Here is a 25,861-nt window from a genome sequence, read left to right as displayed (position 1 = left end):
GTAGTCTCCAGATGATAGTTACCTGACCATCTAAAATCAGTCATATGTATCATATCTTCCCCATACCCCCCAAATCTGCTCTCCTAGCCATTGGTATTTTCTGAGTCCCCCCACCTGCAGGCACACCTGGTGACCCCTAGTGACTTCTCAGAAGCTCAGGAAAGCAGAGCATACTGTTCCAAAGGGACTCAGCTCTGAACTCTTGGCCTGATCTTCACCAGCTTCACCCATAAACATTCTGAACTACCTCCATGGTGGCCCTTGAGCTAGTTTGTGTCCTTGGTCACTGTTTTCAGGTATGACAGACAGAATTTGAGCTCCGGAGTCCCAGTGAGACCATCATCTCCGTGAACCAACTATCCCTTGTATAGATAGATAGGTACAAAGCTGACCCTGCAGGATTATCGTAAGAGTCAGCGTGCCTTTCAAAAGATCTTTTATTGTCTGGAAATGAAGGTTCATAGGTGAGGGCTGATCATGGCGGGTGTGTCACTGGTGCGCTGGGACCCATGGACACATGCCGCTGTAAAATGATTGACACAAAACATACACTAGATGGCATTTAAAAACGATTTATTTGTTGTATTTGTTTAGGTGTTTTGTCTGCATGTACGTCTGTGCACGATGTGTTTCTTAGGAATTCTACTGCTGTGAAGAGATACCACTACCAAGGCAACTCTTATAAAGAAAAATATTTAATTGGGTCTGGCTTACAGTTCAGATGTTTAGTCCATTATCATCATGGCAGGAAACAGGGTAGTGTCCAGGCAGACGTGGTGCTGGAGAAGGAGATGAGAGTTCTACATCAGGATCAGCAGACAGCAGGAAAAGAACTGTGACACACTTGCTCCAACAAAGCCACACCTACTCCAGCAAGGCCACACCTCCTAATAGTGCCACTCCCTGTGGGCCAGTGAATGCCATTTTCTTTCAAACAACCAACAACGTGCCTGCAGTGCCCTCCAAGGCTACAGTAGGATCCCATGGAGCTGGAGGTTCTGGGAATGGAACCCAGGTTGTCTGCAAGAATAGCCAGTGCTCTTTGCCCATTTGGTTTTTTTTCTTTCTTTCTTTCTTTCTTTTTTTCTTTTTTTCGGAGCTGGGGACCGAACCCAGGGCCTTGTGCTTGCTAGGCAAGCGCTCTACCACTGAGCTAAATCCCCAACCCCGCCCATTTGGTTTTCTGTTTTGTTTCTTTGCTTTTTTGGGACAGGGGTTCACTGTGTAGCTGGCCCAGAATTCCCTATGTAGACCAGGCCAGCCAAAGGCAAAGATCTCCTGGCCTCTGCCTCCCAACTACTGGGTACCACCATGCCCAGCTGTAACAAGTGCTCATAACTGCCAACTCATCTTTACAACTCCAGTTGTTTTTCTATCTTTACATAAGTAAATCTTATGGGTTTTTTTTTCCTATTCTTTTTTTTGGAGCTGGGGACCGAACCCAGGGCCTTGCACTTGCTAGGCAAGCGCTCTACCACTGAGCTAAATCCCCAACCCCGAATCTTATGTTTTTTAAAGTAAAAAGTAGAGATGTAAGAAGGATCAGAAGGCTAAAGCAGGGGACTTACCATTAGTTTGAGGCTAACCTGGACTATGTAGCAAACAAACAAACAGGCTGGTCAGATACTTTTTTTTTTTAATTTTTTTTATTTATTCATTTATTATATATAAGTACACTGTAGCTGTCTTCAGATACACCAGAAGAGGGCATCAGATCTCTTTACAGATGGTTGTGAGCCACCATGTGGTTGCTGGGAACTGAACTCAGGACCTCTGGAAGAGCAGTCGGGTGCTCTTAACCGCTGAGCCATCTCTCCAGCCCTCTGGTCAGATACTTGATGCCAAGCCTAAGCATCTGAGTTCGATTCCCAGGATCAGCATGGTGCAAGAGTGAATCAGTTCTTGAAAGCTGACCTCTGACCTCTGACCTCTACTCCCACATACCCACATACACTCCCATAAGTAAAGTGTTAAAAGCAACAGTGCAAACAACAACAACAAAACCCTGCTGGTATGTGGCCTTAAATCCCAGCACTCAGGAGGCAGACACAAGCAGTTCTATATGAATTGTAGGACAACCTGGTCTACACAGCAAGATCTTACCTTTAAAAAACAAAATAAAACGAAACTCTAATACTAACATAAACACCACACCTTTAGAAAGGATTTGTCGCTGTGGCTTTTGAGAGTCTTATACTCTGTTTCATAGGCTGATGTCAAACTCCTAACCTCAAACAGTGCTCCTGCCCTTAGCTTTCCAGAAAGTGGGAACTGTGGGCCTTTGCCACTATGTCCAACTCAGAAAAGCTCTGCGTGTTCACCGGCACATGTGTGGAATGGGAGGTCAGAAGATAGCCTTTCCTGTTGACCTTGCTTTCTGTCTTGTTTGAGACAGCTGTCTCTGCTGTCCACTGCTGAGTGTGCTGTGCTAGCCAGGCTACAATTCAGCAGTTCTCCTGACTCCTCCCACCTTCCTACCAGAGGGGCACACTAGCATTACAGAGATTCCAACTGCTCTTACACGGACTCTGAGATCTGAGCTCAGGCTGTCAGGCTTAAGAAGCTAGCTAGTCATCTATCCAGCCTCTGAATGCTATCAAAAAAGGATCAGTGTTCAAATTCTCCTAATGTGTATTTGTTTTTGTTTCATTTATTTGAGGCAACACATCGAAATGTGTTTCTGGTGTACTCTTTTTTCTAAATTGTTTTCCTGGAGCTGGTGAGGTGGCTTAGTGGATAAGGGCATCTGCTGTCAATCGTGATGATCCTTGAGAGGAAGATGAGGAAAAGGAAGAGAAATGATTCTACAAGTTGTCCTCTGGCCTCCATACATGCTATGCATTTGAAGGCAACATACTAAACAAACCAACAAATAAATATGTTTTAAAAATAAAAAATGGTTCTGGGAATGGTGGCATATGCCTTTAGTCCTTGTACTCTGGGGCAGAGGCAGGCAGATCTCTATGAGTTCAAGGCTAGCCTGGTCTACACAGCATATTCCAGGCCAGCCAGAGCTACATGGAGAGACTCTGCCTAAAAGAAAAAAATTCCTTATAACATCAAATGTTGGATGTTTCCTTTCTTATTTTTCATTTGCTGAGCTGTTTACATATGAAGAAAATTAACCAAAGTGAAATTAACAATGCATTGTTCTTCCTCTAGGGAAAGAGATGGAGGCTTCAGGATCTTCTTCTCAGTCTCCAAACAGCAGTGCGGTCCACAGAGAAACAGAAGATCTAAACCGTACGTTTGCCTCCTCAGACCCTGAGCACAGCCTCCTAGGGGAGACTCCAGCGTGGGCGGGGCCGTCATTAAAGACCCTGCTAGGTCACGTGGCATTATGGCCACGTCAAAGCTGTAGCAGAGAAGAGATTTTCCATACACGGAAAATCTTGCTCCCACCTGTTCCCCACACTTCCTCAGCCGCTCCCCAGACTTCGAGAAGTTTCTGGGCACCTTGCGTTAGAAGTGGGAAGAGTCTCTAAAGGGTGGGAAGGGTCTCATGCCCCTGCTGTTGAAGGAAGGGATAGTTTAGGGCTTGATCATAGACTGCCCTCTGTGGGACTTGGAGATCCCTGAATCGGAACCTGCTCTGAGTCTGGGTATCTCCAGGTGGGGTAGGATGCAGGGCAAAGCAAGCCTCTAGAGTCTATGCAGAGGAATGTTTGCCTTAGGCTGTCATTTACTCCCTGACCCCTACCCAAGGGTCTCTAAACACCTTGATCTTATTACCTCCCATCAGCCTTGGATTCTCAGGAGAGTAATCCTCCCTCTCGGCTTGATGAGTGCTCCCTGAAGAGGCTATACTAGTGCCAGGGATGGGGCAAGGGGCAAGGAAAACTCATCATCTTGCCTGTGTGCCTCCAGACCCAGAGACAGAGTTCCACAAGCAACATGGGAAGGCCCGGGAACGCTATGAGAGAGACAAGTCTTCCTCCTCATCCTCCTCCTCCTCTTCCTCCTCTTCCTCCTCATCTTCTTCCTCCTCCTCAGGTATAGCAAACATTCTTAGGACTGGAATGTGACTTAATGGTACAGTGCTTGTCTTGTCTATAAAGAGCCCTGTGTTTCTTTAATCCCAGCATTTAGGAGGCAGAGACCGGCAGATCTCTGAGTTCAAGGCCAGTCTGGGATACAGAGCAAGCTCTACGACAACCAGAAACTCTGTCTTGAAAAGACAAAAAGTAGAAAATAAAAATAAAAATAAATAAATTTAGAAAACACATAGGACTGAGTTTATAACAACATCGAGACTATCATTCAAAGAGTGCGTATGTAAACCAGACACTCTTCCAATTCCTTTGTGTGTAAGAACTCAACCAATTGTCACAGGACCCCACTGAAGAAAATGTAGTACTACTGTTAGTCTCATGTTACAGGTGAGGCACAGGGAGGCTATGTTGCCCGCATTGAGAAGGAAGGCTCGGTAACAAACCTGAGAGTCCTTGAAGGTCTTTCTGGGACTGGAGAACGTACAGGAGCGGCCGCTCTGCCTGTTCAGCTGGAGCTTCAGCACCGCGGTCTAGTTCACATGATGGGCCTGAGCTTACTATTTAATTTGCTGAAAGATTCCTCAGATTGAGCTGAGGTTGTAGCTCTGCTGGTACTTGTTTAGCAGAGCCCTGGGTTACATGCACGGCACAGCACAGCACAGCTCAGCACAGCACAGCACAGCACAGCACAGCACAGCACAGCACAGCACAGCACAGCACAGCACAGCACAGCTCAGCTCAGCACAGCACAGCACAGCACAGCTCAGCTCAGCACAGCACAGCACAGCTCAGCTCAGCTCAGCACAGCTCAGCACAGCACAGCACAGCACAGCTCAGCACAGCACAGCACAGCACAGCTCAGCTCAGCTCAGCTCAGCACAGCACAGCACAGCACAGCTCAGCACAGCACAGCACAGCACAGCTCAGCACAGCACAGCACAGCTCAGCACAGCTCAGCACAGCACAGCACAGCACAGCTCAGCACAGCACAGCTCAGCACAGCACAGCTCAGCACACATAACACATCACAGCACAGCACAGCACAGCACAGCACAGCTCAGCTCAGCTCAGCACAGCACAGCACAGCACAGCACAGCACAGCTCAGCTCAGCACAGCACAGCACAGCACAGCACAGCACAGCTCAGCTCAGCTCAGCACAGCACAGCACAGCACAGCACAGCACAGCACAGCACAGCTCAGCTCAGCTCAGCACAGCACAGCACAGCACAGCACAGCACAGCTCAGCTCAGCACAGCACAGCACAGCACAGCACAGCTCAGCTCAGCTCAGCTCAGCACAGCACAGCACAGCACAGCTCAGCTCAGCTCAGCTCAGCACAGCACAGCACAGCTCAGCTCAGCTCAGCTCAGCACAGCACAGCACAGCACAGCACAGCACAGCACAGCACAGCACAGCTCAGCACAGCACAGCACAGCACAGCTCAGCTCAGCACAGCACAGCACAGCTCAGCTCAGCTCAGCACAGCTCAGCACAGCACAGCACAGCACAGCTCAGCACAGCACAGCACAGCACAGCTCAGCTCAGCTCAGCTCAGCACAGCACAGCACAGCACAGCTCAGCACAGCACAGCACAGCACAGCTCAGCACAGCACAGCACAGCTCAGCACAGCTCAGCACAGCACAGCACAGCACAGCTCAGCACAGCACAGCTCAGCACAGCACAGCTCAGCACACATAACACATCACAGCACAGCACAGCACAGCACAGCTCAGCTCAGCTCAGCACAGCACAGCACAGCACAGCACAGCACAGCTCAGCTCAGCACAGCACAGCACAGCACAGCACAGCACAGCTCAGCTCAGCACAGCACAGCACAGCACAGCACAGCACAGCACAGCTCAGCTCAGCTCAGCTCAGCACAGCACAGCACAGCACAGCTCAGCTCAGCACAGCACAGCACAGCACAGCACAGCACAGCTCAGCTCAGCTCAGCTCAGCACAGCACAGCACAGCACAGCTCAGCTCAGCTCAGCTCAGCACAGCACAGCACAGCTCAGCTCAGCTCAGCTCAGCACAGCACAGCACAGCACAGCACAGCACAGCACAGCACAGCACAGCACAGCACAGCTCAGCACAGCACAGCACAGCACAGCTCAGCTCAGCACAGCACAGCACAGCTCAGCTCAGCTCAGCACAGCTCAGCACAGCACAGCACAGCACAGCTCAGCACAGCACAGCTCAGCACAGCTCAGCTCAGCTCAGCTCAGCACAGCACAGCACAGCACAGCTCAGCACAGCACAGCACAGCACAGCTCAGCACAGCACAGCACAGCACAGCACAGCTCAGCACAGCTCAGCACAGCACAGCACAGCACAGCACAGCACAGCTCAGCACAGCTCAGCACAGCACAGCTCAGCACACATAACACATCACAGCACAGCACAGCACAGCACAGCACAGCACAGCTCAGCTCAGCTCAGCTCAGCACAGCACAGCACAGCACAGCACAGCACAGCACAGCACAGCTCAGCTCAGCTCAGCACAGCACAGCACAGCACAGCACAGCACAGCTCAGCTCAGCACAGCACAGCACAGCACAGCACAGCTCAGCTCAGCTCAGCTCAGCACAGCACAGCACAGCTCAGCTCAGCTCAGCTCAGCACAGCACAGCACAGCACAGCACAGCTCAGCTCAGCTCAGCACAGCACAGCACAGCTCAGCTCAGCACAGCACAGCACAGCACAGCACAGCACAGCACAGCACAGCACAGCACAGCACAGATCAGCTCAGCTCAGCTCAGCTCAGCTCAGCTCAGCTCAGCACAAACCTGGTATGGTGACACGCATGTATAATCCTACCACCCGGAAGTAGAGGCATGAGGAGCAGAAGTGCCTGGTCATCCTTAGCCAGCCTGGGCTACAGAATAAACAACTACTAAATAAAGCCAAAGATGGTGGCATACACTTAAATACACTTATATTTACCCATGGAAGGCAGAGACAGAGAGATGAACGGGCTTTTCCAGACTAGCCTGGACTACATAGGAAACCTGCCCAAAGCATGCAGAAATAAAACAAACAAACCATCTAGAACCCAAATTTATGTTACGAATAAATCCTGGGCAAAGCTAAAATAATGCCAGTTACTTGTTGATGGAGCAAGTTTTGTTTTATTTTTAGTTTCTATATTGTTTGATATTTTGCAGTGAAGATACTTTTTCTCTCTTACTGATGTGTATGTGTAAAACATAGAAAAAAGGGAAATAGTTGGGCCTGGAGACACATGCCTGTGATTCCAGCACTCAGAGGAGACAGACAGTCACAAATCCAAGGCCATTCTGGTCTACACAGTGAGTTCCAGACAAGCCAGGACTATATTATATAGTGAGGCCCTGTTCCAAAAGTAAAAAGGGATGGGAATAAAGTCACTCAAAAATTTATTCATTAAGATAAACATACTTTTGAACATGCTTCCCACACACATAATAAATATTTTTAAAATTAAGAAAAATTACAAAGAGGACATGTACAGTTTCTACGCAAACACCACGTCGTTGTGTGTACAGGACTGCTATGGCCATGGGTTTTGGTGTGTGTGGCATGTCTTAGAACCTTCTCCCCATGGATACCAAGGGACACCTTGACTGCCAGACAGATCTTCCTCTGTGTCAGGTGAAATTACATGAACACTGACTTGGAAGCACAGCTAACTTGATCTTCTGGAATTTTTTAATGAATACACAATTGACCAGGAAGTCCCCAAGCATAGGGAGGGAACTCATCTAGGGCCATCTCGGAATTCCTGGGAGAAAGCCCTGTAGCCAGAAACTTCTGGCTCTGAATTCTTAGTCCACTGACTAGTCTCAGGAATTCACACCTCAGCCATGCTTTCCTGCCCTCCAGGCTCCTTCCTGTTCCAGGTGAGGCAGCCTGAGGTAGTGGATGATGTAGGCTGTGATCTTCAGGAGCTTAGGTGGTTGGATGGGCAGACATCGTCCAGCCATCACGGTGACTGACTCAAGTCAGTGAGGGCCTAAGCAGCATGAACAGGGTTTCTCTAGAATGTGTGACATCAGCTTAGCTTCACATCAAGGAGACAAGTCGGAAAGACATTCCAGGCCAGTAGAACACATGACAGACACCCAGGGTCATAGGATGTCATGAGGACAGGGACGGTACAGCCTTGCGCTTGGTGGACTCCATAGGATGGCGTGTCATGGAACTTGGTTGCCTCCTCAGAAAAGCTTCTCTAGGCAGCAGCAGAGGTAGGCCTCAGACACAAAACACGGAGAGGACAGAAAGTTAGAGGCCACTGTCCTAACCTGCAGATAGGCAGAGCTCCTTCCTCCACAGAGTGGGAGCACTGAAAATGTCCACCAGAGCCATCGTGGTTGTGGTTCCTCCCGGCTGAGGCCCTACAGCTTGTGTTTGCCCCTCACAGACAGCAGCGATGAGGACAAGCACTCCAGAGGTCCGAGGAAACACAGAAGGAAGTCGCACAGAGACAGCTCTCCTGGTAAGCAGCAGGCTTCCCGTCTTTCCTTTGTTTTCTGCCTCAACTGCTGAGCTTCTCAGTGGGGCCCTGTGAAGAGGTGCTTCACAGAGTTGGTCTACGGGATGAAAGGAAAATAGCCTACGTAACACCCTACAATAGCCACAACCACTAGACAGAAGCAGAAGCTGGGTCTGTCTTGGGGACAGTCATGGTTGTTATTTTTTGTTTGTTTGAGGCAGGGTTTCACTGTGTGACCTTGGCGATCCTAGGACTCTCTATGGAGGCCAGGAAAGCATGCGCCATCATACCCTTCTTTGTTTCTGATGAGCACTTCTCCGGCTCTGAGGTGATAGGCGCCAAGTCACAGAACTCAACTGGTCTCATATGTATTTGCAGCAAAGTCATACAGCGGGCTAGAGAGATGGCTTAGTGGTTAAGAGCACTGACTGCTCTTCCAAAGGTCCTGAGTTCAATTCCCAGCAACCACATAGTGTCCCACAACCATCTGTAATGTGATCTGATGCCCTCTTCTGGTGTGTCTGAAGACAGCTATGGTGTACTCATATACATAAAATAAATAAGTAAATCTTTTTTAAAAAGTCACATAGAGAACAGGAAGAAGAGATAGCTCAGTGGGTTAAAGGCATCTGCCGCCAAGTTTGATGCCTGGGACCTCATAAAAGGAAATTAACCCCCAAAACTCCCTGTCCTCTGACCTCCACATGCGCACTGTGGTGTGAGCTCCATGCCCCCATTCAAACAAGTAAATATTAAAAAAAGAATAGTTTACAAAACTGAAAAACATGAAAATATTAATAGTAATTATGGTAGTGAAGTTGTGAGATGTGCGTGTGTTTGTTTGCTTGTTTGTTTGTTTGTTTGTGTCATACTGGTGTGGTACTCAGGGCTTGTTCTCCCACTGAGCTACAATGGGCTACAACCTCAATACCACCCCCTTTAAGAGCCGTATCACTTACGTGTGTGTGTCTTGCCTGCACGTATGTGTACCCTGTGCTTGTGTGGTGCCCATGAAGGCCATACAAGGTATCTGATCCCCTGGAACTGGAGTCATAGATTGTTCTGAGACAAGGAATGGAATCTAGGTACTCTGCAAGAGTAGCCAGTGCTCTTAAGGTTCGAGCCATCTGTCCAGTCCTGGGAAATCACTTTTGCCTAAACAGATAAACAAATTTTGTGAGAACATCATGGAGAGAATGGGAATTAACGAATGAATGTTTAGTGCAGAGCCTGGTATATACAAAGTGCTTAATAAATGCTGCCTGTGATGCTGGAGTTGAGCCTGGGTTTTACTTTTAGAGATACAACTAGCTGGGGGTCTGGGGTGTAGCTCAATGTGTGAAGTCTGTGCTTAGCATGCAGAAGTCCTGCGTTCAAAGTCTAGTACCAAAGGTGGTGGTGCTGGTGCTGGTAGTGGAGGTTGTGGTGGTGGAGGTGGTGTTGTTGTTGGTGGTGGTGGAGGTGGTGGTGGTGGAGGTTGTGGTGGTGGAGGTGGTGGTGGTTGTGGTAGTGGAGGTTGTGGTGGTGGAGGTGGTGGTGGTGGAGGTTGTGGTGGTGGAGGTGGTGGTGGTTGTGGTAGTGGAGGTGGTGGTGGTGGAGGTGGTGGTGGTGGAGGTTGTGGTGGTGGAGGTGGTGGTGGTTGTGGTGGTGGAGGTGGTGGTGGTGGAGGTTTGGTGGTGGAGGTGGAGGTGGTGGTGGTGGTGGTGGTGGTGGTGGAGGTTGTGGTGGTGGAGGTGGTGTTGTTGTTGGTGGTGGTGGAGGTGGTGGTGGTGGAGGTTGTGGTGGTGGAGGTGGTGGTGGTTGTGGTAGTGGAGGTTGTGGTGGTGGAGGTGGTGTTGGTGGTGGTGGTGGAGGTGGTGGTGGTGGAGGTTTGGTGGTGGAGGTGGTGTTGTTGCTGGTGGTGGTGGAGGTGGTGGTGGTGGAGGTTGTGGTGGTGGAGGTGGTGGTGGTGGTGGTGGTGGTGGTGGTGGAGGTTGTGGTGGTGGAGGTGGTGTTGTTGCTGGTGGTGGTGGAGGTGGTGGTGGTGGAGGTTGTGGTGGTGGAGGTGGTGGTGGTGGTGGTGGTGGTGGTGGAGGTTGTGGTGGTGGAGGTGGTGGTGGTTGTGGTAGTGGAGGTTGTGGTGGTGGAGGTGGTGTTGTTGTTGGTGGTGGAGGTGGTGGTGGTGGAGGTTGTGGTGGTGGAGGTGGAAGTGGTGGAGGTGGTGGAGGTTGTGGCGGCAGCGGCAGCAGCGGTGGTGGTGGTGGTGGTGATAAATAAATGAACAAAATAAGACAACAACTACAAATAAAAAAGCAGCAGTGCGGGTTTCATGAGAGACCTGTAGAGTCACTCCTTACTATGTAAGTTTGGTGGAGTTATTTTAGTTTTTTTCTCCTATCACTCACATCCCCATGCTGGGATCAGACCAGTCCAGGCTGGATAAGCTCTCTCCCACTAAGCTGTTCCCTGAGCTCTCTAACTGAACTTTTGAGCCCCAACTGCCTTGCCTTCATAACAGATAGGCATGCACTGGTGTCTTCTCCCTGCTCTTTCTATGAGAACCACACAGAAACACCCACTATACATTACCCAGTACAGCGCTGACGCACCTTAGTGACTGGAAACTACTCTTTATATGAAAACGTAAAGGCTTGTTTACGTGTATGGGTGTTTTGCCTACCTGTACATGTGTGTGCCATATACATGCCTGTGCCCACAGAGGCCAGAAGAAGGTGTAAGGTCAACTGAAACTGACAGTTGTTTGCTGCCATGTCGGGGCTGGGAACTGAGCCTGGGTCCTCTACAAGCGTAGCCAGTGCTCTCAGCCTCTGAGCCATCTCTCCAGCACGCGGTAACGACTCTTGACTGAGACTTATGTCCTGTCAGATGTCTGTGTCCTCTCTAAGGGAACTGAGGGTAAGCATGAGGAACACTGTCTTGCCTTTTGGAGACCAGATGTAGAGAGATGGAGGTGGTCCTCAGACACTGGAGGGACTTAACCAAGGTTTGTCTCTACCCAGGTGCTGACCATGGGGAACTGGAGGTGCTGAAGGACGAGCTTCAGCTCTATGGAGGTAACCGCTTGTCTCCTGACCTTGGAGAAGAGAATCGTGAGGGCTGAGAGCCCAGTGGGCACACAGGGGGCAGAGACTCGTGGTCTGAAGACTCCCAGGCAGATATAGATGAGATAGTGAGGCTGCAGCCATCCAGGTGGGACTGGGGTCCCCTCTATCATGATTACAATGGATCAGGAGTAATTACCCTTCCCTGCTGACTGAAACCCTGACTTTCAGCATGATCTTGACTGGCCACTCAACACAACTGGCCCTCAGTTTCACTAGCAGAAAGATGGGTTGTGATCCATTCCACTATCTTGAAACATGTACTGTTTAAGAAGGGCTCAGATACCTGGTCCACCTTTAGGAACTGTTTCCAAGAGCCATGTATGTGAGGAGACGTAGAGAACACAGAGATGAAGTGTCACTGACAGAGTACTTCAGTCAGTAGCATACAACAAAGAAGGAGAGTCCACAGATTGTCCTAGTTCATCAAAGAGCTCGGCAGGTGCACATGATCCAGCGGGAGTCGGGACCCCCGATATTCACCCACTCCCCCTGGTAATGACCCAGGGAAACAGCAAGAACACAGACACACTCAGAGCAAGAAGACTGTACAGCACACATGGCTGCCTCTGGGCATTGGCATTGTGGGTGATCTTGATATTGTTTCTTTCATTTGCTTATCTGAATTTAGTTATTCATTTATTTTAGTACTAGGGATTGAGCTACAGGCTGGTTTCTTTTTTTTTATTTATTCATTTATTATATATAAGTACACTGTAGCTGTCATCAGATACACCAGAAGAGGACATTGGATCTCTTTACAGATGGTTGTGAGCCACCATGTGGTTGCTGGGAATTGAACTCAGGACCTCTGGAAGAGCAGTCGGGTGCTCTTAACCGCTGAGCCATCTCTCCAGCCCTACAGGCTGGTTTCTTTGCTATTATTTTATTTTGTTTTGTTTTTGATATTGTTGGTTTTACTTTAATCGTTTTAAAGATGTGTTTATTTTATGTGTACGAGTGCTTTGCCTACATGTGTGCCTGTGTACTATGTGCGTGCCTGTAAAGGCTAAAAGAGGGGGTTGACTCTCCTAGACTTAGAGTTACAAACAGATGTGAGCTGGCATGAGGGTAGAGACCAATCCAGGTCCTCTGAAAGAGGAACTGGAGGAGCTGTTTCTCCTGCCCCCTAATTTTATAAGTGTGTGTCTAAGTGTGGGTTTATGCGTGAGTGCAGTGCCAGGAGAGGCCAGAAGAGGGCATCAGATTCTCCCAAAGCCGGAGCTATAGAAGCTTGTGAGCATCTAGTACTACTCAGCCATCTCTCCAGTCCATTTTATTTTGTTTTAAATAAAAAGTACTGGTTTCCCATGGTTTGTGGTGGGGATTGATTTCCCAGTAGATGGAGCAGGAACCGTACAGCCTGCTGCAGTCCCCGCCCAGCCTACACCCAATCAGTACAAGTTTCTAGGTAGGCCCCGCCCTCCTTCTCTAGTGCCCCTTCTCAGGAGAACACCAATCATGCGTGGGCTCACTGATTCTCCCTCCACGCAGGCGCTGCTGGGGAAATGGTGCTTGCTGGGGAGTCAGGTGAGTACCCAGGAAGGGGAAGGAGTCAAGGATTCTGGAGTTCAGTGGGATCTGGGCATTGTCCTAACGGAACACTCTCAGGGTCACAGCCATGAGATGTGGCAACTCCAGGCTCACTTAGGGACCTGACTGCATAATCAGGCAGGAGAGGGGTTGTGGAACAGGGAAATGGAGGTCCAAGCAAGAGAAAGCAGATATCTACCAGCTGGGAAAGGTCCTTTGGCTCCAATGGCTAGAATATTGTCTAGAGGAGTGGTTCTCAACCTGTGGGTCTCATGCCTTTCGGAGTCACATATCAGATGTCCTGTATATCAGATATTTACATTATGGTTCATAGCAATATCAACATTACACTTCTGAAGTAGCAATGAAATACTTGGTTAGGGGCGGTCACCACAACACAAGGAACTATATTAAAGGGTCGAAGCATGAGGAAGGTTGAAAACCACCTGTCTTAGAGCCTCTTCTTAGTCACCTCAGGCCTCTCCTCAGGGTGAAAGCACCTGGCAAGGAGGCACTAATACTGAGTTTCTCATTTCCAGGACTCCGAAGGAGAGGTTCCGGCTCAGCGGAGGGTAAATATATAAGGTCCAAGGACAGCAGGAGGCTGTCTAAAGTCCAGGGGCCAGAGGGACCTGAGGGAGTGGCCAGTTCTGGCAGGGGTGTCAACACATGCATGATTCTGAACGTCTCCATCACAGGAGAGATGGAAGGAAGATCAGGCCTAGGCCTATGGAGGGATGAGGAAGTCAGGGAGGATCCCAGGGACTCTCTGACCCACAGACAAACACCCAGTGATCAAGTCTCTAAGTGGGGTGTGGCAATCTTCAAAACACATCTTTCTGTCTTTCGTTCTTAAGGAGAAGTGGAGGCCTCTCAGTTAAACAGACTGAACATAAAGAAGGATGGTAAGTTGGTGTTCAAGGGCTGACCTCACCTGCCTGGTCCCAATTTCTGTGGGTGCAAGATGGCTGGCAGTTAGAATAATAGTAACCCTAGCTGCCTCTGTTAGGTGTCCCACAGTCAACAGAGTCCTCAGCTATAACCACCTTGGTGGAGGGACAAGCTGTGATATCTATCTTTCCATGTAGCCCGGGGTTAGGGACCTTAGAACTACTGAGGCGCGTGGCCTGGGTTTGGCATGGCCTGGGTTTGGCACCCGACCTACGCTCCTTTCAATGCACGTGAAAGGGCAGGAAGATAGATGTTTCTCAAGCCCTGTGGCAGGACAGAGTTAGGGTGAGGGACTTAGGAAGTTGCCCTGGAGCAGTGATGAGAGCTTCTAGGGCTTCCTCTGCTCCAAGCCTGAAATCCACAAGACTTCTGGGACTGTGGGGTTCTGTTCGTTTATTTAGGATTTTGAGTCATGGCTTCGTTGTGTGGCCCTGGCTCTCATGGAACTATCTCTCTCCACCAAGCTGCCCTCAAACTTAGGGTCCTTTTTCCTAAGCATCCCCAGTACTGGGATTGCAGGAGTGCCCTCCAGACTTCCCTTAAACTCTCTTTTGTACTCCCCGAGACTGAGACAGAAGGAAGATCTTGCTGCCCATCTTAGTGACATCCCTTTTAAAAAGCACCTGGCGGTCCAGCCTCCCAAGCCTGTTAGCCTCAGAGCTTGGCACCTTTGCACATTTTTTTTTCTTTTTTTTTTTTTTTTAATTTTTTTTTTTTTTTTATTAACTTGAGTATTTCTTATATACATTTCGAGTGTTATTCCCTTTCCCGGTTTCCGGGCAAACATCCCCCTCCCCCCTCCCCTTCCTTATGGGTGTTCCCCTCCCAACCCTCCCCCCATTGCCGCCCTCCCCCCATAGACTAGTTCACTGTGGGTTCAGTCTTAGCAGTCTGCAATCCCACCAACAATGGAGGAGTGTTCCTCTTTCTCCACATCCTCGCCAGCATCTGCTGTCACCTGAGTTTTTGATCTTAGCCAATCGCACTGGTGTGAGGTGAAATCTCAGGGTTGTTTTGATTTGCATTTCCCTTATGACTAAAGATGTTGAACATTTCTTTAGGTGTTTCTCAGCCATTCGGCATTCCTCAGCTGTGAATTCTTTGTTTAGCTCTGAACCCCATTTTTTAATAGGGTTATTTGTTTCCCTGCGGTCTAACTTCTTGAGTTCTTTGTATATTTTGGAAATAAGGCCTCTATCTGTTGTAGGATTGGTAAAGATCTTTTCCCAATCTGTTGGTTGCTGTTTTGTCCTAACCACAGTGTCCTTTGCCTTACAGAAGCTTTGCAGTTTTATGAGATCCCATTTGTCGATTCTTGATCTTAGAGCATAAGCCATTGGTGTTTTGTTCAGGAAATTTTTTCCAGTGCCCATGTGTTCCAGATGCTTCCCTAGTTTTTCTTCTATTAGTTTGAGTGTGTCTGGTTTGATGTGGAGGTCCTTGATCCACTTGGACTTAAGCTTTGTACAGGGTGATAAGGATGGATCGATCTGCATTCTTCTACATGTTGCCCTCCAGTTGAACCAGCACCATTTGCTGAAAATACTATCTTTTTTCCATTGGATGGTTTTGGCTCCTTTGTCAAAAATCAAGTGACCATAGGTGTGTGGGTTCATTTCTGGGTCTTCAATTCTATTCCATTGGTCTATCTGTCTGTCTCTGTACCAATACCATGCAGTTTTTATCACTATTGCTCTGTAATACTGCTTGAGTTCAGGGATAGTGATTCCCCCTGAAGTCCTTTTATTGTTGAGGATAGCTTTAGCTATCCTGGGTTTTTTGTTATTCCAGATGAATTTGCAAATTGTTCTGTCTAACTCTTTGAAGAATTGGATTGGTATTTTGATGGGGATTGCATTGAATCTGTAGATTGCTTTTGGTAAAATGGCCATTTTTACCATATTAATCCTGCCAATCCATGAGCATGGGAGATCTTTCCATCTTCTGAGGTCTTCTTCAATTTCTTTCCTCAGTGTCTTGAAGTTCTTATTATACAGATCTTTTACTTGCTTGGTTAAAGTCACACCGAGGTACTTTATATTATTTGGGTCTATTATGAAGGGTGTCGTTTCCCTAATTTCTTTCTCGGCTTGTTTCTCTTTTGTATAGAGGAAGGCAACTGATTTATTTGAGTTAATTTTATACCCAGCCACTTTGCTGAAGTTGTTTATCAGCTTTAGTAGTTCTCTGGTGGAACTTTTGGGATCACTTAAATATACTATCATGTCATCTGCAAATAGTGATATTTTGACCTCTTCTTTTCCGATCTGTATCCCTTTGATCTCCTTTTGTTGTCTGATTGCTCTGGCTAGAACTTCAAGAACTATATTGAATAAGTAGGGAGAGAGTGGGCAGCCTTGTCTAGTCCCTGATTTTAGTGGGATTGCTTCAAGTTTCTCTCCATTTAGTTTAATGTTAGCAACTGGTTTGCTGTATATGGCTTTTACTATGTTTAGGTATGGGCCTTGAATTCCTATTCTTTCCAGGACTTTTATCATGAAGGGGTGTTGAATTTTGTCAAATGCTTTCTCAGCATCTAATGAAATGATCATGTGGTTCTGTTCTTTCAGTTTGTTTATATAATGGATCACGTTGATGGTTTTCCGTATATTAAACCATCCCTGCATGCCTGGGATGAAGCCTACTTGATCATGGTGGATGATTGTTTTGATGTGCTCTTGAATTCGGTTTGCCAGAATTTTATTGAGTATTTTTGCGTCGATATTCATAAGGGAAATTGGTCTGAAGTTCTCTTTCTTTGTTGTGTCTTTGTGTGGTTTAGGTATAAGAGTAATTGTGGCTTCGTAGAAGGAATTCGGTAGGGCTCCATCTGTTTCAATTTTGTGGAATAGTTTGGATAATATTGGTATGAGGTCTTCTATGAAGGTTTGATAGAATTCTGCACTAAACCCGTCTGGACCTGGGCTCTTTTTGGTTGGGAGACCTTTAATGACTGCTTCTATTTCCTTAGGAGTTATGGGGTTGTTTAACTGGTTTATCTGTTCCTGATTTAACTTCGATACCTGGTATCTGTCTAGGAAATTGCACATTTTAATGCTCATGAGACAGATTGATTTCTGAGCACACCTGTGGGGCTGCTTTGTCTGCTCGGTCTCCTCTGGGCAGAGCTGACTGGGATTCTCTAAGACACAGAACCAGGAAGGAGGGAACCGATAAGCACAGAAATAAAAATACTTTCCAAAAATAAGGAGGAAAGATGGGGCTGGAAAGGGGGCTCCTGGGTGACCACTGTCTGGTCAGGAGCAGGAGCCCTGTCATTTATAAAACAAGAAGGGGCTGGACTGATGCTTTAGCGTTAAGTGTGCTTCCCCTTCCTTTGTCAGAGGACTGGAGTTTGGATCACAGAACCTGTATCAGGTGTCCCCCAAATGCCTGTAACTCCAGCTCCAAGGGATCTAATATCCCCTTCAGGCTTCTGTGGGTACTTACTTGATATATACATATGCAATCATATGCTCATGTGTGCACGCGTGCACACACACCCCACAAAATAAGAAATAGAGTAGTTGGGCATGGTGGTGCACACCTTTGATCTCAGTACTATGCTGGTAGAGGCAGATGGATCACCAGCCAACATTATATAGTGAAACCCTGTCTCAGATAGATAGATAGATAGATAGATAGATAGATAGATAGATAGATAGATAGACGGACGGACAGACAGACAGCTGGGAATGGTAGCACATGCTTTTAATCCCAGTACTCTGGAGGCAGAGGCAGGTGGATATCAAGGTGAAATCAAGGCTAGCTTGATCTACAGAGTTTCAAGTCACCCAGACTACATGGTCTCTCTCTCTCACACACACACACACACACACACACACACACACACACACACACACACGAGAAACCAGGTGTGCCAGGCACACACCACAGTACCATGGCTCTAGTGCTCTGAAGCTTGAGGCAGAAGAATCCTAATTTGAAGGTCGCCCTGGGCTGCACAGAGACACTGCCTGGAAAAACACAGCAAAAAATAAAAGCGAGAGGGTTGTGGTGATGGCCTGAGTTGAGAGAGAGAGAGACAGAGAGAGACAGAGAGACAGAGAGACAGAGAGACAGAGAGAGACAGAGATGGACAGAGACAGAGAGACAAAGAGACACACACAGAGAGACAGACATACACAGAGACAGAGACAGAGAGAGGGAGAGAGACAGACAGAGAGACAGAGAGACAGACAGACAGAGACAGAGAGAAGGAGAGACAGACAGACAGAGAGGGACAGAGACAAAGAGACAGAGAGACACACACAGAGAGACAGACACATACACAGAGACAGAGAGAGCGAGAGCGAGCGAGCGAGCGAGAGAGAGAGAGAGAGAGAGAGAGAGCCATCCACCATCGTTTCTTGCAGATGAGTTTTTCCATTTTGTCCTTCTCTGCTTCGCCATTGGAGCCTTGCTGGTGTGCTACCACTACTATTCAGGTGAGTCTGCTGGGGACCTGGGGAGGGGCTGTGTGGGAGATCAGGAGTCAACCTACAGCCCTACCATGGCTGACATTGTCTCCTTGCTACCCTCACAGACTGGTTCATGTCTCTTGGGGTTGGTCTGCTCACCTTCGCTTCTCTGGAGACCATCGGCATCTACTTCGGGCTGGGTGAGTAGTCCTGTCAGAAAGCTACACAGACCGGAAGGCTCCTTGGGGGAGGGGGGAGCAGCAGCTGGACTGGCTGTCACACTCTAAATTGGCTAAGAGTCACTATCTAAACTTTTCTTTTAAAGTAAATTCCTTATGTTTGTATTTTCTTCCTGACCACATATGAAGTCAATGAGAGGTCACTGGCAAAACCTTGTAGAAAAGGGGGTTAGTTCCACAAAAACAGTTTAAAGTGGCAAACACGCATAGCCCCTCAGACACTGAAAACAAGCGAGTAGAGCCAGGCAGCGAGGTCGCTGGGTTTCCTGCCCCTGTTATTACTGCCTGTGACTTGTCTTCCCTGTAATAACCACAGCACTGTTATTGACGTTAGCCTGAAATTGCATGTTACGGCTCTGTTTGCGTGGGGTGCGCTTTGGCTCTGGGGCATTGGCAGTGAGCCTGACCCTGGGGCCCTTGAGGGGCTACCGTCCTTACCAACATTTCCCCTTGTTTCTGAACAGTGTACCGGATCCACAGCGTACTTCAGGGCTTCATCCCCCTCCTTCAGAAGTTCAGGCTGCCAGGTAATGGTGCAGCACATTTCCCGGGCAAAACCCTCTCCCCATTGAGGCTTTCTTCTTGGAAAAAGATCTGTCATCCATGGAAAGTCCTAGAGTCAGGAGGCTTGGGTTCAAGTTCTGCCTCTGTTCTGTGAACCCCAGACAGCCTTTTTTTCTGGGCTGAGAATGGATCTGGAGACCTGCAGCGTACTGGGCAAGCCACAGTCCAGCCGTCTGTAGCTTCTTTGAGCCTCAGGCTTCTCAGCTGGAAAACTGGTGTATTTCTTACTGCTCAGACAGTCCACAAGTGAGGAAACACGCAGAGGGGTGTCAGCACTGAAGAAAAGCAAGGCACTCTGTACTCCCCAAACACCACCTGTTCCCTGACTGTATTAAGTAACTTTGTAGTTGCCTTTGAGATAGCCTGGGCTAAAGTAGAGTCTCTATGAATGTGTGTGTGTGTGTGTGTGTGTGTGTGTGTGTGTGTGTGTTGCTAGGATAGAACTCAAGGCTTCACACATACTAAGAAATTGCTCTACTGCAGAGCCATACCCCCACACTGGACCAGCAGTCCAGTAGCTTTTTAACTTCATGATATTGTACCTCAGAGCCTAGAAGCCAGGGATGGTGTGTTTCTGTGCCAGAGGTAGGAGTGGTAATGTCTCCACAACTGTGAACCATGGGGACCCACAGTGCCTTCAGGCAGGGTCATTTGAGGTCATCCCTGTGATGTTTGGGCATTTGAGGTGGTGGTTAGAGCAAGACTTGGCTGTCTGCAGAATCCTATGTCATTCTTCTGGCTTTGCCTTCCAGGGTTCAGGAGAACCAACTGAGATCACTGCCCGACAGCAGCTGAGCCAGTCCCCAATGTGACCACTGTAACCACTGCCAAACCTGAGCCCAGAATACAGAGTGACATGCTGGAAGACACTAGGAGGCCACACAACAAAGAGCTCTTTCCTTCCGTGTGATCTGAGTGTCAGCTGATCTGAGTGGGCAAGCTCTTGTTCTGCAGATTAGCACACAGTCTCCATGGGGAAGAGAGAAGGCACAGCATCTGGGTCAGCAAGAAAGAGCTGGGATGCCATTGCTCTCAGGGGTAGCATGAGTCTTGGGCCTTGCAGGCTGGCATCTTCGGGCTTGGGTATCTCTGGTGTCCTCAGGCCATGCTCATGAACTTACAGTTCCAGCAGAGCCATCTTGGGACAGCTATCCTGAGGCAGGGAGCTACCAGGCTGGGTCCCCAGGGGAACCTGCAGATAAGATACTGGGGACCAAAGCTGTAGACCATCACCCAGTGACCAACCCTGTTGCCCTTGGACTTCTAAAACCCAAATAAATATTCTATTCCCTGTGCTAAAAAGAGTCAACTCAATATCCTTTAGGTTTTTTTTCTTTCTTCTCCTCGCCTCTCTTTCTTCTTTTCTTTTCTTTTTTTTTTTTAAGGACTTTTTAAATACAGGCTCTCATAGCCCATGTTGGCCTCAAACTCTCTATGTAATCGAGACTAATGTTGAATTCCTGATCCTCCTGCCTCTATCTCCTGAATGCTGGGATCATAGGTGTGCCTTGAACCCTGTGCCTCATGCCTGGTAAGTGAACGTGTTACTAGCTGAGCTATATCCTTAACATTCCTTTAGGTCTCTTGAGCATGAGAACACCTTTGGGGGCTTCTTTGAATCCACCTAGGATTCAATTGCATAGAATATAAACAGGAATAGGGGCTCGCAGAAAATTCAGACTTTGTTTGCACAAGTGACAATGCAAAGAAGAGAGTATTGAACATTCTTGTAAAAAAAAGTGTGTGTGTGTGTATGTGTGTGTGTGTGTGTGTGTGTGTGTGTGTACACACTAGAGGTCTGGTTTAATTAGAACACTTGCCTTGCGTTCACAAAGCTCTGGATTTCCCAGCACCAAGCAAACTGAGCATGGTTTGGCATACTGGTAATCCTAACACTTTGGAAGTGGAGGCAGAAAAGGCTCAGGAGTTTAAGGTCAGCCTCAGCTACATAGGGAGTTCAAGAACTCTCTAAGTTAATAAGATCCTATGTTAAAAAAATAACTTGGATGGGGAATTTAGTATTTTCAGCTCAAGGAGAATACAGCCCCCTGCCTGGCCAGGATCTTACTATGTAGACCAGGCTGGCCTGGAACTCGCAGAGATCCATCTGCCTCTGTGTCTTGAGTGCTGGGATGGAGGGGGGTCAACCTCAGGTAGGTAAGCCTGGCCCTAATTTCTTTTAATCTTTATTAAAAAATCTAAAAAGAAATAAAGTAAGAATTTAAGATAGGATTACCATATGGCCCAGAAGCTTCACTTCTGGGAATATATGCAAACACTACTTTAAGAGCTATTTGGATACCTGCATTCACAACAGGAATGTTCGTAAGAGGCCAGTTGTGGGAACAGGCCTGTAGTCAGCACTCAGGAGGATGAGGGAGGAAGTCACTAGCTTGAGGCTAACCTGGGCTATACAGTAAGAACCTATTTCAAAATGCCAAAATTATAAAAACAATCAAATAAAAACACAAATAAATAAACTTCAGAGTCTGAGGAGGTAGCCTAGTCAGTAAAGTGCTTGCCAGGTAACCATGAGGATCCAGAATTTGGGGCTGGGGAATAAAAAACAGGGACTTACTGGTCAGTTAGGTAACCGGCCAGTCCCAGTCTTAGTAAGAGACTCTGTCCCTAAAATAAAGTGATTTACTTCAGATCATTATGTATAACTGTGCACACACACGAACATACTCACAAGCCCATACAAAAGCCAAAACTTTTAAAATTTAAGAAGAAAAAATGGGGGGGGGGCACAAGGTATGAGAGAAACCTATAATCTTAGCACTTAGTGGGCAGAGGCAGGCACAGCTCTGTGAGTTCTGGGCCAGCCAGGGCTATAGAGCAAGACCCTACCTCAACAAAGCAAAACAAAGTGTTTTAGGGGGTTAAAAGTACAGCTTAGTAGTTGACCAGTATGCAAGAGATCCTGGGTTCAAATGCCCAGTTCTCAAAACGAGATTAAAAAGGTAAAATCTATATAATTTTACTTTGTATTTTTTTTAATCTCAAATTCTTGGGGGCCATAAAAGCTGGACATGGCCTACAGGTTGACGACCTCTGGGCCTGGGAATGTCACAGGTAAAGCTGGAGCTGGGAGTGGAAGGGAGCCCAGAGTTGGAGAGAGCCAGAGTAAGACCAGGGACACAGTCATTTTGGTCCTTGGCAGCCTGGTCGTGTCTGAGGGAGACAAGGTCAACCCTTTTTGCCCCCAGGTCTCCCAGCTCTGCTGAGGGTCTGTGTGCTGTGCTGCCTCCCAGCCCAGCCCAGCATTGGCCTTGATGGCTCTCGGCTCCTGTGTCCCACCAGAGCTGCACTCTGTTTCCATCTCAGGCTGTGGATTCCAGGAGCTCCAGTCCAAAGTGGGGTCTAAAAATAAAGCTTGGAACCCTGATCTGGGTAGACAACCTGAAAATGAGGGACTTGGGTCCTTGGCAGTCCTGGACCCTGGTCGTCAAACTTCTGCTATCATGTGCACACAAGCCAAAGGCACTGAGTGCACTCTGAGACCATGCAAGTCAGCTGGCACTGGGAGAAAGGTCAAGCCCAGGAGAACAATGGCTGCTGTTTGCCCCAGTTCCTGAAAGGACCCAGTTCAGATGTTGCTGTTCCCCAAGGCTGAGTGTTGAATGCTTGGTCCCCTTGGTCGTACCACTGGAAAGTGGTGAAATCGTGAGACAGTGTAGCCTACAGAGTTTATCAGTGGGTAGAGAGAGGACGGCATACCAAGATGGCCTTAGAAAGATCTCTCTAGCCACCCTTTTCAGGCTATGGGAAGAAGATGTTAGACTTGAAGACAGATCTCCAAGATCAGGATCATAATTGAACAAAGCCACACTCAGCCTTGGCCGCACTGGCACAAGAGGGATCCTGAGGCAGACCCATGCCTGGAGACACAGACACCTCTGACACTCACCTTTAACTCACAGTTTCCCTAACACGGCAGACAGCCACACGCACCTTAGGTGGCAAGCGTTGACATCTCCCACTTTCTCCCTCCCAACTCTCCCCACCTGAGGACAAAACAAACAAACAAAAAACCCCCACAAAACCCAAAATGTGGGTAATCCTGGCACTTAGAGGTGTGGGCCTGAGGATAGATTTGAGAACTCTCTTTCCTATCTCCCCTTACCACAGCATAAGCTGTCCCAGGCACTCTGAGCACATGCTGTTCGGGGCTTGGCTATGGGTTTCCCAGCATTCCCGCTTGCTGTCAGTCACATGCTATAGCAATCTCCTGGCCATAGCTATGACAATGAAAAATGTCTCCAGATGTTAGTAAATGTTCCTTGGAGTTGAGGTGGATAACCTCTTCCCCTCCCTCTACATCGCTAAGTTCGGTCTGTTTTCACTGAATGGTGGGTCTAGTCTAGAGCATAGCAAGCAGCCAGTCAGTATTAGCCTGCTTCTGTCTCAGAACTGAGCACTGCAGAGCCTGGGGAATAAAGGTTTGATGGATGAATAATCGACAGATGGAATGTCTGCTACTACCAGGGAGTTGGAGTAGCTAAAAATTGTCCAGTTTATCCTCCCTGCCTCTTAAGAAGATTATAGCAGAGAGAAGTCTTTAGGCCACTTCAAAGGTCAGCCAAGGATTCTCTGGGACACCCTCAGGGTGAATGGTTTGAAAGAGCATGCTACTCTCCATCTCCATGTCTTCTATCTGGTCCTCTGTCTGTCTCCACCTGTATCCAGTCCACAGTGTCACTCAAACAGCTTGAGATTGTGACACCGGATCCCTTCTGTTTGCGAGACAAAGCCTCTTTTCAAAAATCTATGTATTCTTACCATGGAGACGAGGCAGGGGAACACTGTAAGCTCAAGGCTAGCCTGGGCTTCATAGTGAGACTCTGTCATAGAAGAAGATGATCATGGTGGCTCCTGAGGCAAGAGAGTTGATGTTCGTTCAAGGCCAACTGGGGCTACGTAGTGACTTCCAAGGCATCCTAGACTACAGAATAAGACTCAGTCTAAAATCCAAAATCAAGGGCTACAGAGAAGGCTCAATCTGTAAGTAAAGAACTACACACACACACACACACACACACACACACACACACACACACACACACAGGGATTTGATCCTAGAACCCACATTAAGAGGCTGGAGAGATGGCTCAGCAGTTATGTTATACTTATTGCTCTTGCAGAAGACCTGGTTTTAATTCCTAGCACCCACATGGTGGCTTACAAACACCTGCAACTCTGCTTCTGAGGGTCTGACACCCTCTGGCCTTCCCATGCACCTGCATACATGTGGTGCATGTAAACTCAGGCGGGAACACACATACACATAAGTTAAAAATAACTCAGGGGCGACTGCTGTGTCACATGCGTGTCGTCAGTAGGTGGCAGAGAGGAGAGGCTATATCTATGCTCAGTGTTCTGACTTATGAACATCCGAATGTCTGAAAAAAATCAAACCTGAGACAACCACCAGTCTGGTCCCAGGCAGGCCCAGATGGGCTCCCAGGACAGGGAGCAAGCCAGAGACTAGAAGAACCCTGCCTGAGACTGTGGGCCCCTGGTGGGAATGGGCCCTAGACAGACAACCTTCAAAAGGGGACACTGAGGCAAGTGGGGCAAGGAGTGATCTTTTTTTTTTTTCAACAACCATACCTTGTGTTTATTTATAATAAAAAATAAAACAAATGATGTTATTTGACACCCACCCAGCTGGCCAAATAAAATCTTACCATGTCAAAAAAGAATGTTGCATGGTTATGATTTCTCTTCACAGTAATTACTCCTTCATAAGATACCGGATTACATCTCTTTTTTTTTCTCCATCTTTATTAAATTGGGTATTTCTTATTTACATTTCAATTGTTATTCCCTTTCCTGGTTTCCAGGCCAACATCCCCCTAACTCCTTCCCCTCCCCTTCTAAATGGGTGTTCCCCTCCCCATCCTCCCCCCATTACCGCCCTCCCCTGAACAATCCCGTTCACTCAGGGTTCAGTCTTGGCAGGACCAAGGGCTTCCCCTTCCACTGGTGCCCTTACTAGGAGTGATCTTAAAATGACTACCAGATCAGTGCCAGGGGGTCCAGTCAGGGAGCTAGCCTGAGGTAACCATCAGTTCAGAACCACACCAGCCTGGGTTTGGGCAGACCATGCCTGAGGGAACCCCTGCCTACCATAACACACATAGCACTCCTGAGACCACTCACTCCTGAGATGACCCCAGACACTCAGAGACCCTAAGTACTTCTAAGAAGAGCGAGCACGTGTGGAGAGATGGAGGAGAAAGAGAAAGAGAAGGGCGTGGACACAGTGAAGAGGCAGAACTGGAGACTGAAGGATACTGAGGAGCAGCCTCATGTGAGCATTCGGTGATGCAGCTGGGACCACAGTGGGGTCCTGGCCTGTGCTGCCACCAGGGGTATGTTTGGGTCTGTCAACCTGCAGGGATCTGTAATCGCTGAAGGTCAAGCAGTCTAGTCTAGTCTCATCTAGACTAGTCTAGTCTAGTTTAGTCTAGTCTCCTCTCGTCTCGTCTAGGCTGTTACTAGGGACATGTTGATGTCTCAGAGCTGTGCAGGACTGACCATATCCTTCACTTGAGCATTGTGGGAGAGCTGGCTCAGGG

At 48.1% G+C, this 25,861-nt stretch overlaps 1 protein-coding gene and 1 pseudogene across 5 annotated transcripts in view; both read left to right on the top strand.

Annotated features, from left to right (window-relative positions):
* The window catches only part of Tmem40 (transmembrane protein 40), a 55,592-nt gene extending 35,006 nt beyond the window's left edge, over positions 1-20,586 (top strand). Inside the window, exons 3-13 of one of the 5 annotated variants that reach the window (XM_087659208.1) lie at positions 3,163-3,243; positions 3,868-3,993; positions 8,397-8,471; positions 11,468-11,521; positions 13,064-13,099; positions 13,642-13,674; positions 13,960-14,007; positions 18,430-18,501; positions 18,600-18,674; positions 19,178-19,240; positions 20,030-20,586. In XM_087659208.1, the coding sequence (XP_087515334.1) occupies positions 3,171-3,243; positions 3,868-3,993; positions 8,397-8,471; positions 11,468-11,521; positions 13,064-13,099; positions 13,642-13,674; positions 13,960-14,007; positions 18,430-18,501; positions 18,600-18,674; positions 19,178-19,240; positions 20,030-20,049 (675 nt within the window). In that variant the 5' untranslated portion in view covers positions 3,163-3,170 and the 3' untranslated portion in view covers positions 20,050-20,586. 5 annotated transcript variants of the gene reach the window in all.
* A 4,003-nt stretch (positions 20,587-24,589) lies between these two features.
* On the top strand, positions 24,590-24,694 carry LOC120102730 (small nucleolar RNA SNORA17; annotated as a pseudogene).
* Positions 24,695-25,861: the final 1,167 nt, after the last annotated feature.

The sequence above is a fragment of the Rattus norvegicus genome, chromosome 4 (genome assembly GCF_021556685.1).
Source record: "Rattus norvegicus strain SHRSP/BbbUtx chromosome 4, alternate assembly SHRSP_T2T, whole genome shotgun sequence".
Lineage (NCBI taxonomy): Eukaryota > Metazoa > Chordata > Mammalia > Rodentia > Muridae > Rattus > Rattus norvegicus.
Note: the sequence above shows the minus strand (reverse complement) of the source record. Positions and strands in the feature narration are given on the sequence as shown.